At 40.2% G+C, this 16245-nt stretch overlaps 1 protein-coding gene across 1 annotated transcript in view; it reads left to right on the forward strand.

Moving 5' to 3' along the window:
- The window catches only part of ruvbl1 (RuvB-like AAA ATPase 1), a 79017-nt gene that overhangs the window by 47000 nt on the left and 15772 nt on the right, over positions 1 to 16245 (forward strand). Inside the window, exon 9 of the mRNA XM_073072000.1 lies at positions 251 to 353. Within this exon, the coding sequence (XP_072928101.1) occupies positions 251 to 353 (103 nt within the window). The remainder of the gene's footprint in view (positions 1 to 250; positions 354 to 16245) is intronic.

The raw sequence follows: 16245 nt of genomic DNA on the forward strand, positions 1-16245 counted from the left end.
AATTTAATGCAATACAATTAACTAAATGGAATTACTGGGACTCAACAACTTTTACATGCAATTTATAATGCAATTCATAATCTAAATGGGAAATGGGGTTTATTTAAATAGCTGTTTTATTACTTTTTTTTAAAAAGAAAAGCTTTCTTCTGAAGCTGATGTGGAATTTCAGGCACACTGCCAAATGAGCTGTAACTTTCGTCTTGTTACAACCTGTTCATTGAATTTAATGGTTTTTTTCTTTTTCCAGAGGTACAGAGGATGTTGTATCTCCCCACGGAATCCCACTTGATCTTCTGGACCGAGTCATGATCATCAGAACCATGTTGTACACTCCTGATGAGATGATACAGGTACATACGAATTTTTCAGCCCAAGTGGTGTGCAGTAGGGGAGAAAAGTTTCCCTTTTCCCCTCCCAGCAACCTTGCAGGAACTGAGTTATCTTCCCGGAAGCACCAACAATCTTGCCCAAGGGATCACTCACATAAGAGGAAGGTTTTGAAGGTCCCTTAGAAATAATTTAGTAGAAGGGTTGCAGGATGTTGTGAAGTGTTGAGGACCTGAGTGATGGGGAAAGGTTGAGAAGGTTAGGATTTTATTCCCTGAAACATAGGAGAATATGGGGAGATTTGATAGAGGTATAAAGCTATTCATATTCTGGTGCAGTGTGGGCAAGAGGGAGTAATGGCTGTGGTTAGTGGTTGGGATGTTCACTCTTCCCTTTCGTAGCTGCCACTTGTTCTCTGCAGCACAGTGGAGGTCTCTCTCATGTAGCACAGCTTTCTCTTGAACAGATTTCCTCCAGGTGTATTCATTGAGTGCAACGTCTTCCCAGGTTTTAGATGTCGTATTGAATTTCTTCAGGTTGATTTTGATGTTATCCTTGAAGTCTCATAGGGACAATTGCAAATTGTAAAACATTCACTTATGGATATCTTAAATTAATTATTAGTCTGAGCTTAGAGTCATAGCTACTCTACCTTAGCTTCCTGTCTATTTTAGATTCAATCTTAAAGTTCTCTTGTTTTTAAAACTCTCAATGGGGACTGGATTACATCACAGAATCGCTTCCATTTTATAATCCTGCTTGAGCTCTTGGGTCTTCTTCCACCTGTATCTTAACTATAAAATATAATTGGTAGCTTTTTAGAACTATATTCCTGAACTGTGGATTTCAATAGCTAATAAAACTATAAGGGTTGCAGGTACAGTTGACACCATTCAAAATCTAATTAGTTAACTTTGCTTTTAACTAAAATCTTACTGTCATTTATTTTCAAGTTTGCACTTTATCCAATTGTAAATACTTTGAACTATATCCTTTGTATGAAAAGGGTTCTATAAATAATTTATTAGTATTACCGATTTGCCTATTTATAATTTTCATTTTTTCAGTTTAAGATTACGCAATCTTTATGCAAAGATAGAGAAGGACCATCTTGATTTCATTACCACTCAGAAAAGCTAATAATTTACATACTTCTCAGTCTAATCCATTGTCCCGCAATCTTCTTTATCCAAAAAAGTATTCACCTTTTTCATAGAAGATACAAGATCTTTCCGGAGACATGAGGGTCACCCTATGTGCTTAATTTGAATGATAGATAGATAGATAGATACTTTATTCATCCCCATGGGGAAATTCAACTTTTTTCCAATGTCCCATACACTTGTTGTAGCAAAACTAATTACATACAATACTTAACTCAGTAAAGAATATGATATGCATCTAAATCACTATCTCAAAAAGCATTAATAATAACTTTTAAAAAGTTCTTAAGTCCTGGCGGTAGAATTGTAAAGCCTAATGGCATTGGGGAGTATTGACCTCTTCATCCTGTCTGAGGAGCATTGCATCGATAGTAACCTGTCGCTGAAACTGCTTCTCTGTCTCTGGATGGTGCTATGTAGAGGATGTTCAGAGTTATCCATAATTGACCGTAGCCTACTCAGCGCCCTTCGCTCAGCTACCGATGTTAAACTCTCCAGTACTTTGCCCACGACAGAGCCCGCCTTCCTTACCAGCTTATTAAGACGTGAGGCGTCCCTCTTCTTAATGCTTCCTCCCCAACACGCCACACAAAGAAGAGGGCGCTCTCCACAACTAACCTATAGAACATCTTCAGCATCTCACTATTGCTCTCAAGTTTATATGGTTTCTCAGATCAGAATCAGGTTTATTAGCACTGACATGTCGTGAAATGTGTTGTTTTGTGGCAATAGTACAGTGCAAGACATAAAAAGTTACTATAAGTTACAATAAAAAAAGTAAGTTTAATAGTACAAAAGAAGAATAATGAGTTCATGGACTGTTCAGAAGCCTGATGATAGAAGGAAACAAACAGTTCCTTAAAATTGAGTGTATGTCTTTGGGCCTGTGTATCTTCTCCCTGATAATAGTAATGAGAAATGGCATGTCCTGGTTGGTGAAAGTCCTTAATGCTTCTTGAGGCTTCGCCTTTTGCAGATGTCCTCAATGGTGAGGAGGCTTGTGCCCATGATGGAGATGGCTTAGTCTCCAATTCTCTTTCGATCCTGTGCATTGGATCCTCTATACCAGATACTTGGGCTGCATTGGTGTTTTTAATCATCATGAATAGTTCTCAGTTTCGAAATCAACCATCTGAGATTGGAAAATTGCATATTAAACCACTAGGTAAAGAATGTCTGAAAGGAAAGCAAGGGAACAATGGAACTTCCTGCTTTTCATCTTTTATAGGAATGTTATTAGAATCTGTTATCAGCAGTGGAGTGGCTCAAAGTTCAAAGCAAATTTATGATCTGAGTGCCTTGTCATAATATACAACCCTGAGATTCATTTTCCTGAGGTAAATACAAAGAAACCAAGAAAAAAAAGCATAATAACAAATAAATAAGCAATAAATATTGAGGACCTGGGATGAAGAGTTTTTGAAAGTAAGTCCATAAGTTGTGGGAACTGTTCAGTGTTGGAATGAGTGAAGTTATCCCTTCTGAATGTAGTGTATATGGATTTCAGTAAAGCATCTGATAACGTTCCCCATGCAAGGCTCATTCAGAAATTACTGAGGCATGGGATCCAAGGAAATTTTGCTTTGTTGATCCAGAATTGGCTTGCCCACAGAAGGTAAAGGGTGGTTGTAGATGGTTTATATTCTGCATGGAGGTCGGTGACCAGTGGCATTCCGCAGGGATCTATTCTGGGACCCCTAATCTTTGTGATTTTTATAAATGACCTGGATGAGGAACTAGAACGGTGGGTTAGTAAGTTTGCTGATGACACAAAAGTTAGCAGTGTTGTGGATAGCTTGGAGGGTTGTCAGAGGTTACAGCACGACATCAATAGGATGCAGAATTGTGCTGAGAAGTGTCAGATGAAGTTCAACCCAGATAAGTGTGAAGTGGTTCATTTTGGTAGGTCAAATTTGAAGACAGAATGTAATATTAATGGTAAGACTCTTGGCAGTGTGGAGAACAGCGAGATCTTGGGGTCTGAGTCCATAAGACACTCAAAGCTGCTGCACAGGTTGGCAGTGTTGTTAAGAAGGTGTATGGTGTGTTGGCCTTCATCAACCGTGGGATTGAGTTCAAGAGCTGACGGGTAATGTTACAGCTATATAAGACCTTAGTTAGACTCCACTTGGAGTACGGTGTTCAATTCTGGTCAGCTCACTACAGGAAGGATGTGGCTACTATAGAGAGAGTGCAGAAGAGATTTACATGGATGTTGCCTGGATTGGAGAGCATGCCTTTATGCAAATAGGTTGAGTGAAAACCTTTTCTCCTTGGAGCGACAGAGGATGAGGGGTGACCTGGTAGAGGTGTATAAGATGATAGGCATTGATAGTGGATAGTCAGAGGCTTTTTCCCAGGGCTGAAATTGCTAACACAAGGGATCATAGTTTTACGGTGCTTGGAAGTAGGTACAAGGGGATGTCAGGGGTATATTTTTCCACATAGAGAGTAGTGGGTGCATGGAATGCACTACCAGCACAGTGGTAGAGGCAAATGCAATAGGATCTTTTAGAAAAATAGAGGACTATGCGGTAGGGAAATTCTAAGCAGTTTCTAGAGTAGGTTACATGGTCAGCACAACATTGTGGGCCAAAAAGGTCTGTAATGGCTGTATATTTCTATGTTTAAGTATTTAAGGCATTTGAAAATATTTCTGCCTTATGCGTAACCTCTGACTCCTAGAACTTAGAACAGTATAAATCCTTTGGCCCGTGATGTTGTGCTGACCTTTTAATCTACTTCAAGATCAATCCAACCCATCCCTCCCACATAACCCTTCATTTTTCTATCATCCATATGCATATGTATGGGTCTCTTAAAAGTCCCTGAAGTATCTGCCTCTACCATACATTCCACACACCCACCATTCTTTGTGTATTTTTTATAATAGCTACCTTTGACATTACCCATCCCCCCCATACTTTTCTCCTTTCCTTCAATCACCTTAACATTATGCCCTCTGGTATTAGCCATTTCCACCCTGGGAAAAAGATTCATAGGCAATTTGACCACTGAAGCCAGGGCTTTGGAGGGACATTACAGCCATTTGGAGCTCTCTTCCTCCAAGAGCAATAGGTGCAAACACCTTCATTAATTTTAAACCTAAAATTAATATATTTTTGTTACACAAAGGCATTAAACAATATGGGGAAATAAGTGAATAGATATAGTTGGACCACAGATTATGGTTGCTTTCAATGATTTCCTGAATGTACTTGAAGGATTGAGTAACCTGTTCCTGTAGCCCAAAGAATAAGCAACAGGTAAGGTATTTAAATCTTTGCAATAATGTGAGATGCATCGTGTATTTGACAAGTATAGAATAATACTGGTGTAATCTAAAAATTAAGAGGCTTGGATATTTCCATGTTTAAGTTTCCTTTTATGGGCATGCATACACAAGGTGTAAGTGTCATGAAAATCAGTTTTATGCAGCAGCACAGAACATTACAATTGACAAATATAAATTACATCAACTTAAATTAACATAAATTATACTTTATTTGCACAAGTTATGGGCAATAATAATTGAAGTAGGTTAGTGGTTGCATGTTGTTCAACACATCAGTGAAGCTGAATTTCACAAACGATATAACCTGGAGTCAGTTTTATTTTATGTAGACATGTAGCACAGAAGAGGCTCTTCTAATCCAATGAGCCACGTTGCCCAGCGTCTCACCTGTTTCAACACGTACGAACAAGCTGGAGGAACTCAGCAGGTCGGGCAGCATCCGTGGAAACGAGCGGTCAATGTTTTGGGCCGAGACCCTTCGTCAGGACTGACAAAGGGTCTTGGCCCGAAACGTTGACTGCTCGTTTCCAGTGATGCTGCCCAACCTGCTGAGTTCCTCCAGCTTGTTCGTACGTGTTGATTTGACCACAACATCTGCAGTGTATTTTGTGTTGACTCACTTATTTAACACTAGCCTAATCACATGACAACTTAGAATGACCAATTAACCTATTGACCATTACACAATTAACTAACCCTAACCCATATGTCTTTGGACTGTAGGAAAACATGAAGGAAACGCACAAGAGAAAATTCCTTATAGAATTGAACTCCAAACTCCAACACCTCAAGCTGTAATAGCGTCACGCTAACTGGTACACTACCATAGCGCCCATGTAATACCTATCATACAAACACCCCACTTGTGTACAGATTATACATACAGTTGAGCATTTGGAGACCGGTGACATGGATTTGATAGCTGCTGGACAGCTCCAGCCATCCCTTGCCATGTGGAGTATTCAATTCAAGGTTGCATTTCTGACTTGAGAGCTATTTAGGTTACAAACAGTGCACATAAATGGAACCCTGTCATAACCTGGGGAAGATCTTTCATATGTTTGGCCCTTTTGACTGGAGATAAGTTTTTCGCCCCAGATTCATTGGATCTTGGAGCCACAACACAGAAATGGGCAGCTTGAGCCATCTAGTCCCATTGACCCACACCCAGACCATGGAGCTCCGTACCCCTCCCATCCATGTACATATCCAAATTTCTCTTAATTGTTGCAGTTGAATCTGCATCCACTACTTCCACTTGTCCCGCACTCAAAACACCCTCTGAGTGACAAAGTTCCCCCTTGGGTCCCTTTTAAATATTTCATTTTTCATCTGTGACTTCTAGTCGCACCCAACCTCAATGGAAAAAGCCTGCTTGCACTTACCCAATCTATACCCCTTATAATTTTATACACCTCTATCAAATAATCCCTCATTCTCCTGTGCTCCAGGGAATAACGTCTTAACCTATTCAACTTTTCCCATTAACTCATGTTCTCAAATCCTGGCAATATCTTTGTAAATTTCCTTTACTCCTTAAATTGTATTGATATCTTCCAGCTGATGAATCATTCTTCATGGTGGGAAAATTCATTTTTATATTTCAGGATCATCTTTAATTATCTCAAGCTGAGCCTATCAATAGTGACAAGCCTTTAGTCTTGTCATTGTGTGTTTCAAAATTCAACCTTCAGTAGCAGGCAAGATTTGGAAGGGAAAATCTATACCGTTTGTTCCGCTGGGTATTCTTTCACTATTCAAGATGATGTGAACATTTTTAGTATCCACCTCCAGTTTTTAATGAAAGCTTAGTGACAGCTCTATACCCTGTCATATCCTCCCCATCACCAGTACTCCTGATAGAGCACTGAAATTGCTGTTATGATTTTTTTTTTGAGTCCCTATATGGTTTGACAGGTGCCAGATTATTTCAACAGTTGTAGCAGGTAAAAGCTGAACAGCTCACTAGGCTACTGGTTATGACTGGCATTGACTTTCTTTATTTCAGATATTTAATTTTGTTTTCTCAAATTATGTTAAACTATTCAGTAATTCCAAAAGGGCAAGTTAAGTGAAATTTGTGAATTGTGTGAAACCAGAGCAACTCATTGCAAGCTTTTCTCATTACTTCTATTATAATCATTCTCTTTTAAATCTAAATTCTGCCTCGTACTACCTAAATGTACTTATGAGATGAAATTATCTGTATTGATGGTGTGCAAAGCAAAGTTTTTCAACTGTATTTTGGTACATGTGACAATGCTAAATTAATATTTAATATAGACCAAAAAACGTGGGAGTAGAATTAGGACATTTGGCCCATCAAGTCTGATATCCCTCTCAAACCCATTCTACTAAACAACACACACAAAATGATGAAATGCTTTGAGAGTTTGGTTATGACTAGACTGAACTCCTGCCTCAGCAAGGACCTGGACCCACTGTAGTTTGCCTATCGTCACAATAGGTCAATGGCAGACGCAATCTCCATGGCTCTTCACATGGCTTTAGACCACCTAGACAACACAAACACCTACATCAGGATGCTGTTCATCAACTATAGATCAGCAATTAATACCATCATTCCCACAATCCTGACTGAGAAGTTGCAGAACTTGGGCCTCTGTACCTCCCTCTGTAATTGGATCCTGGACTTCCTAACCGGAAGACCACAGTCTGTGCGGATTGGTGATAACATATCCTCTTCGCTGACAATCAACACTGGTGCATCTCAGGGGTTTGTGCTTAGCCCACTACTCTACTCTCTGTATACAATTGACTGTGTGGCTAGGCATAACTCAAAGACCATCTACAAATTTGCTAACGATACAACCAGTGTTGGTAGAATCTCAGGTGGTGATGAGAGGGCGTACAGGAGTGAGATATGCCAACTAATGGACTGGTGCCGCAGCAACAACCTGGCACTCAACGTCCGTAAAACAAAAGAGCTGATTGTGGACTTCAGGAAGGGTAAGATGAAGGAACACATACCAATCCTCATAGAGGGATCAGAAGTGGAGAGAGTGAGCAGCTTCAAGTTCCTGGGAGTCAAGATCTCTGAAGATCTAACCTGGTCCCAACACATTGATATAGTCATAAAGAAGGCAAGATAGTGGCTATACTTTATTAGGAGTTTGAAGGGATTTGCCATGTCAACAAATACACTCAAAAACTTCTATAGTTGTACCATGGAGAGCATTCTGACAGGCTGCATCACTGTCTGTTATGGAGGCGCTACTGCACAGTACCAAAATAAGCTGCAGAGGGTTGTAAATTTAATCAGCTCCATCTTGGGCACTAGCCTACAAAGTACCCAGGACATCTTTAGGGAGCAGTGTCTCAGAAAGGCAGTGTCCATTATTAAAGACCTCCAGCACCTAGGGCATGCCCTTTTCTCACTGTTATCATCAGGTAGGAGATACAGAAGCCTGAGGACACACACTCAGCGACTCAGGAACAGCTTCTTCCCCTCTGCCATCAGATTCCTGAATGGACTTTGAAGCTTTGGACACTACCTCACTTTTTTTTTAATATACAGTATTTCTGTTTTTGCACATTTTAAATAATCTATTCAATACAGTATATGTAATTGATTTACTTGATTATTATTATGTTTTATTATTATTTTCTCTCTCTCTCTCTGCTGGATTATGTATTGCATTGAACTGCTGCTGCTAAGTTAACAAATTTCAAGTCACATGCCAGTGATAATAAACCTGATTCTGATTTTGAAATGCTAGAGGAACTCAGCAGAGCAGGCAGTATCTATGGAAAAGTGTAAATAGTCTTCTTCAAGACCTCTTGGCCCAAAACGTCATCTGTTTACTTTTTTCCATAGATGCTGCCTGGCCTTCTGAGTTCCTCCAGCATTTTGTGTGTGTTGCTTTGGATTTCCAGCATCTGCAGATTTTCTCATGTTTGTGAACCCCATTCTCCTGCCCTCTTCCTGTAACTTTTGATGGCCTTTCTAATTAGAAACCTATCAAACTCTGCTTTAAATATATCCAATGACTTCCACATATTCACCACCCTCTGGCTAAAGAAATTCCTCTTCATTTCTGTCCTTGTAATCTGAGGCTGTACCCTCTGTTCCCACTATAAGAAACAGCATCTTCACATCTCTATCTAGGCCTTTCAATATTTGATGGTTTTCAATTAGATCTCCTCTTATTCTCTAAATTCCAGTAAATTCAGACCCTGAGCCATCAAACGTTCCTCATACATTAAACTGTTCATTCTTGCATACCTCCTTTGGACCCTCTCCAATGCCAGCACATTCTTTCTTAGATAAGGGGCCCAAAATAGTCCATCTTCATTATATGCTTCCATTGCTTTATTGACTAGATGAATATCAGAAAGGGAAAGCTAACCAGGCTAGCAGTTCTGGATGAAACTATGCATTGGACATTATGCAGAAGGCATGAATGCATCCCATCCCAATAAGATGTGGTGGGTCCATGAAACTACCACCTCTAAAGATATTACCATGTTAATTCAGTTGTGTTTAAAAGTGACCTCAAAAATACATTGGCAAAAATAATATCGCCTATTTGGAAAATAGAGCATTATCACTCAAGTGAGTAAAAGAAATCTAAATTTGAGATGCATCATTTTGACGGTGTGGTGTGAGCTTTACTCTGTACCTACCCCAAGGGTGTTCAGTAGGACTATACGGGGGGGGGGGGGGAACCTCATTCTGCTCAAAGGAGAACGTATTCTTCTTGGGCATTCCTTTTGAGATTAAGAACAACTTATTTTCACTCTAGTTTTGAGATGACTAGAAGATCAATGAGAAACACTCAAGTTTCTGTCCCAGGTAAGGTGGAGGCACATGGTAGTAGTTTGGGAAGCAGTGCAATCCTCCAAACTGGGCTGTGTGCTCCTTCTCCATCTTGGACAATATATCTCAAGGATTCTCTTGAGTCACTGAGGTTATTGCAAACCTTTGAGGGACTCTTAAAACATCCTTGAAATGGAAGACACTCCAGATCTTGGAAACCTGGAATAAGAAACAAAATATCAGAGGAGGTGTTCACATTTCAGGTCAATACCTTTCATCCAGAGTGGGGAAAAAGAGGGAAGGGGTGATAGCCAGGATAAAAAAGGTTGGGGGGGGGAAATGGCAGGAGAAAGAGTGGAGCCAGCGCTGGCAGGTGATAGATGGATCATCTATGTTAGGATGGGGATGATGCAAGAAGCTTGGAGATAGTAGGTGGAAGTGATAAAGAGCTGAAAAGGATGGAATCTGATAGGAGAGTACAATGCACCAGGAAATAAAAGGGAAGGAGGTGGGGAGGGGAACCGGAAGGAGGAATGTGTATGTGATGGACAGATGGAGAGGACAAAGAATGGGGAGAAAAGAGTTAACAAGAGTGGCCATTGGATAAGGGGAAAGAGGGGAGTGGTCTGAACAGCTTGAAGTGTTTTGGCTAACCATTTGGTCGCACCTGGAATTCATTTTATTGTGGGCTTACCCAATAAATATACAGAATAATAATCACAATAGAATCACTGAAAAACTGCCCAACTGAAGTGTTCAACTGCAAAAGAAAATATGCAATAAATATGAAGAGTCCTTGAAAATGAGGCCATTGGTTGTGGGAACATTTCAAACCAGACTCCCCACACTCTCTTCTATGTTCTCTGTATCTAATCTGAAATTGTTCTTTTTTGAGAAGCACCTGGTGAAACAGAGTACAGGGAGGTTTATTCTGTATTTGACACACGATGTAGCTGCCCTGTGACTGTTTATAAAAATGTAGAGAGATGCATTATTCTGCACCTAACCTGTGCTCTATTTCTGGGAGTGGAGGAGATTTATTCAAACCCGTACTGTTATTGATGTGAGTATCCACGGTAGCCACTGAGTTCCTGAAATGAATAATGTTCTATGACCTTAACAAGCCTTCCCCCCCCCCCCCCGATCAAGTCCAAACAAAGTATGACAATTTCTAATGGACTTACATTTAACATTTAAAAGGTAAGAATGACGTTATTTTGCAGATTCTTGCAACTGAAATAATTATTTACGCAGCTTGACAATAGTAGCCGCTTTGTAATGTTCAAAGGCTTAGAGGCAGAAAGAATGCCGATTGTTAATAGCTGGTACAGAGCTGGTTTGAATCATTCAGCAGCCGAAGTGATAAGGACCTCCTGGATAATGATGCTATGTGTAGTATCAGAGAGATAAGTCTAGGAGTAAGAGTTTTGTATAATGCCAGTTATTTTTCACTCTGGCACTATTGTAAACAAGAAAGTAACAAAACGATCACTAAATCAATAAACAACATTTAGTCATTTAGAAAGGTGTAGCGGATTATATGGACCCTATATATATAGACATTTAACCAACATTACCAGCAAAATGAACTACAAACATGTAAGTGCTTGATTTCAGTGAAAAGCTAAAGCTGTCATCTGTCTTGCTCCAATTTCATGATCTATACACAAGACATCTTAGCTTGCCTCCTATTGAGCTTTATTTTTAAAAAGGGAGAATTTAAAACCTATGGCTAAATACAAGATGCTTTCCTATGTTGGTTCTGCTATTCTTGGCTTTATTATTTCAAAATTTTATAAAACTGGTTCCTTATTTCAATCAGTGTCCACTTTATTAGGTTCACCTGCTCACTAATGCAGATATCTAGTCAGCTTATCATGTGACAGCAATTCAAAACATAAAAGCTTATAGACATGTTCAAGAGGTTTGATTGTTGCTCAGACCACATCAGAATAGGGAAGAAATGTGATCTAAGTGGCTTGACCACGTAATGATTGTTGGTGCCAGATGGGGTGGTCTGAGTATCTCAAACTGCTGTTCTCCTAGGATTTTCACACACAGCAGTCCCTAGAGCATGGTTTCCCAACATTTCTTGTGCCATGGAGCCTTGCCATTTACTGAGGGGTCCATGGGCCCCAGGTTGGGAATCCCTGGTCTAGAGTTTACAGAGGATGGTGCAAAAAAAATCCAGAGCAGCTGTTTTGTGGGCAAAAATGTCTTGTTAATGAGGGAGATCGGGAGAATGACCAGACTGGTTCAAGCTGACAGGAAGGTTAACAGTAGCTCAAAACAGTAGCATACAGAAGAGCATCTCTGAATGCACAAAGCTTCAAATCTTGAAGTGGATGGGCTCCAGCAGTAGAAGACCACACTGTTCCACTCCTGTACCGAATGAAGTTCCCAGTCAGTGTATTTTATTGTTGGAGGATATTCCAACCCACGTTGCCATCCCTTTTTATTTGTGGGTTGTAGATGTTACTAGCAAGGTCAACTTTTAATTGTCCTTGAGAAAGCACGAGAGAGCATCTTTCTGAAGGGACTTGCACAATGCTTTAGGGTGAGTTTGGTGCTGCAACAGTAAATTTTAACCCGGTAATGATGAATCTAAGTGAGATTTCCAAGTTAACTACGATGTGCAACCTGTTGACTGCTGATGTTGGTGCCAGAATCTGCCAGGGAGGAAGATCAACTTTCAGCAGAGCAACGACCCAAAGCACACTGCCAGAGCAACCATGGAGTGCCTTCAAATGAAGAAAAGTGATGTCCTTGAGTGGCCTAGTTGGAGTCCTGATCTTAACCTGATCAGACATCTCTAGTAAGACCTCAAGATTGCTGGCCACCGCCACTCCCCAGCAAACCTAGCACAGCTTGAGCTATTTTGCAAGGAGAAATGGGCAAATCTTGTTCCATTATCTTGTGCAAAACTAGTAAGAGACTTATGGAATGGAGACAAACTGATCCCTATTGACATCAATGGATCTGGGGTTGAGAGGATGAACAGCTTTAAGTTCCTCGGCATACACATCACTGAGGATCTCACGTGGTCTCTACATGCCGGCTGTGTGGTGAAAAAAGCACAACAGCACCTCTTTCACCTCAGATGGTTGAAGAAGTTTGGTATGAGTCCCCAGATCCTAAGGACTTTCTACAGGGGTACAATTGAGAGCATCTTGACCGGCTGTATCACTGCCTTGTATGGGAACTGTGCTTTTCACAATCGCAGGAGTCTGCAGAGTGGTGCGGACGGCCCAGAGCATCTGTAGATGTGAACTTCCCACTATCCAGGACATTTACAGAGACAGGTGCATAAAAAGGGCCCGAAGGATCATTGGGGACCCGAGTCACCCCAACCACAAACTGTTCCAGCTGCTGCCATCTGGAAAATGAAATTGCAGCATAAAAGCCAGACCAGGACAGCTTCTTCCACCGAGCCATCAGACTGATTAATTCACACTGATACATTTGTATTTCTGTACTATTTATTACAAATTACCACAAATTGCACATTTGGGCGGAGATGTAATGTAAAAGATTTTTACTCACGTATGTGAAGGATGTAAGTAAAAAAGTCAATTCAGTTCATATCCAAAAAGACTCCTGACTGAAATAGTTAAGAAAGTAGGTTCAACTAAGTACTGAGCAAAGAGGGAGGAATACCGGTACTTTTGAACTGCTGACTTTTTAGTTTTTCATGCTTTACAATTTTCCCTATTTTTTTGGGCTCAACTGAGTTAAAAGGTGCATGTGATTATAAAAATTGTTAGTTAAATTGATCAAAAATCCCTGATTGTAATCATTTATGTGAAAAGGGCTCGAGATCTGAATACTTTTACAAGGTACTGTATATTTAAGACGGGTTGATAGATCCTTGATTGGTCAGGAGATGAAGGGATGTGGGGAGAAGGAAGGATATTGGGGCTGAGAGGAAAATGGATCAGCCATGATGAAATGGTGGAGCAGACTCGATGGGCCAAATGGCCTAATTCTGCTCCTATTTCTTATGGTCTTATATTTACTTCAGTATTGTTTAAGAGGCATTTAGATAGGCATTTGAATAGGAAGGGAATGAGGGATATTGACCATAACAAGCCGATAGATCTTAGAAAGATCATCACAGATACAGCCCATTTAGTTCATCTAGTCCATGACATACTGTTATTCTACCTAGTCCCATGTAATTTTGTATACCTCTATCAAATCTTTCCTCATTCTTTTACACTTAGAGAATAAAGACCTGACCTATTCATCCTTTACCTCAAATCCCGGCAACATCCTTCTAGATTTTTTCAGTACTCTTTCAATTTTAATTGATAGCTTTCCTGTAGGTAGGTGACCAAGTGTGCAGTTTGAAGTGGCATCATGGTTAGTACAGATATTGTGGACTGAAAAGTGTGTTCTTGTGCTTTACTGTCCTATGTTGTAATTGTTGACTTTACACACGTAACATTAATGTAGCAAGTAGTATTTTGCCATGTTGAAATGTACTGATGAGGAAATTGAATAAGACAAATAACACAAGGAATTCTGCAGATGCTGGATATCTGGAGCAACACTCACAGAATGCTGGAGGAATGCAGGTCAGGCAGCATCTAGGGAAATCAATAAACAGTTGACATTTTGGGCCGAGACCCTTCTTCAGGACTGGAAAGGTAGGGGGATGATGCCAGAATAAAAAAAGGTGGAGGGAAGAGGAGGAGGAGGAGGATAGCTAGAAGGTGATAGGTGAAGCCAGGTGGGTAGGAAATGTCAAGGCGAGTAGAAGTAGGAATCTGATAGAGGAGAGTGGACCATAGGAGAAAGGGAAGGTGGAGGAGACCCAGAGGGAGGTGATAGGCAGGCATAAAGAAGAAAGAGGCCTGAGTGGGGAATAGAAGAAGAGGGGAGGGAATTTTTTTTTACAGGGAGGAGAAATTGATATTCAGGTTGGAGGCTACCCAGATGAAAATAAAGTGTTGCTCCACCACCCTGAGAATAGCTTCATCTTGGCACAAGAGGAGGCCATGAATCAACATGTCAGAACGGGAATGGAAATCGGAATTAAAATGTTTGGCCACCAGGAATTACACCATTTTTCTTTCTCTTTGTCAATGTATGTCTTCAGTGCCTTGGTCTGCTTAGTTTAGCTTGCATATTTGTGATGACAATGCAGTGTTGGAGAGTGAATGTAATTTCAGCTGATTGTAGCTATGGCAGCTTTTGCTCTCTGAATCTAGGTGAATGGACTGGAATTTCTGTTCTAGTAAGCAGTGAACTCTTTGGGCAAATGCATGTATACTTGTATGAATATCTGCCTTGACTAGTAGAGTATTCTTCCAACATCTGTTGGGTTAAGTGCAGAAAACTTTACCATGGAAAGTTTGTACAACTAATTTGTTGCTCTGTAAGGTTCCCTTTTAGGAAATCTTGTTAAATGAGCATTAGAGTGAATAAGTACCACATGCGGTCTATTAATTCTGATGGGCCAATATGTGAAGTCATGTCACACCAGCTGATCACAGATATTCAGTTACTAAGAATTATGACTTTAGAGCTAGCTGTCGAGTGACGTGCCAGGAGAGCTGGAATACAAGAGATTGTTCTGTGTAAGTCTATCCTTGCGAATAATACAATAAACTTGCTTATGGAATTGAATATGATTTATTTGCCAGTGATGAAGCTGTAGGTGAGGTGTATAACATCAAAGGTCACCGCACTGTGTTCCAGTAGTTGGTGTAAATCATGTGTCTGTCAGTGACAGATTAACTGGCATATGCAGGAACAAGTGCATTAAGTCAATACTGCTTAACTTTACACTAGGGAATCCTTGCTACTTGTGTTTAGAGCCACTGTTTACACTTCAGAAAGCCGTGTACAAAGCTCGAGAGACTTAAGTCCATACAGTAATCTTGTTCATGGAAGTTGAAACAACTGCAGTTATTAGTCATTTCAATATCCCAAAGCATTTTGTACTTAAAGAAGTATTTTTGAAGTGTCATCACTGTTACACTGTACAAAAAAAAGTGGCTGCTAATTGGTGCACAGAAAGATTCCATAGGTACGAAAGGGTAATGATCAGGTTATCATTTTCTTTTAGCATGCTTATTATTGCCACATGTACAGAACTCAAAGATTAATTTATTATCAAAGTATGTATGCAGTATACAATTTTGAGATTCGTCTTCTCCAGGTAGCCAAAAAACAAAGAAAACTATGGAAGTCGTTCAAAGAGGAACATCAAACCCACTCCCGTGCGTGTGCGCGCCCACACACACACACAGAATGACAACACAAGAACATCAATGCCCAAAACCCCTCCCCTCGCACAAAAAACCATAAGAGTTTTTTTAAACTGTACCAAGGCACAATAAAAAAAACAACTTTGCTTTGCATACCATTCATACAAATAATTTCTTCACATCAGTACATCAAGGTAATACAAGGGAAAAACAATAACAGAATGCAGAATAAATTGTTACAGTTACAGAGACAGTGCTGACAGATATTAAAGATCAAGACCACAACAAAGTAGCTTGTAAGGTCAATGCACCATCTTACTGTGCATGGACCATAATCATAACAACGAGGTAGAAGCAGTCCTTAAGCCTGGTAGTTCATACTTTTAGGCTTCTGTATCATCTGCCCAATGGAAGAAGGGCAAAGAGAGAATGTCTGGGGAGGGTGGGGTCTTTGATTATGCT

The sequence above is a fragment of the Hemitrygon akajei genome, chromosome 19 (genome assembly GCF_048418815.1).
Source record: "Hemitrygon akajei chromosome 19, sHemAka1.3, whole genome shotgun sequence".
NCBI lineage: Eukaryota > Metazoa > Chordata > Chondrichthyes > Myliobatiformes > Dasyatidae > Hemitrygon > Hemitrygon akajei.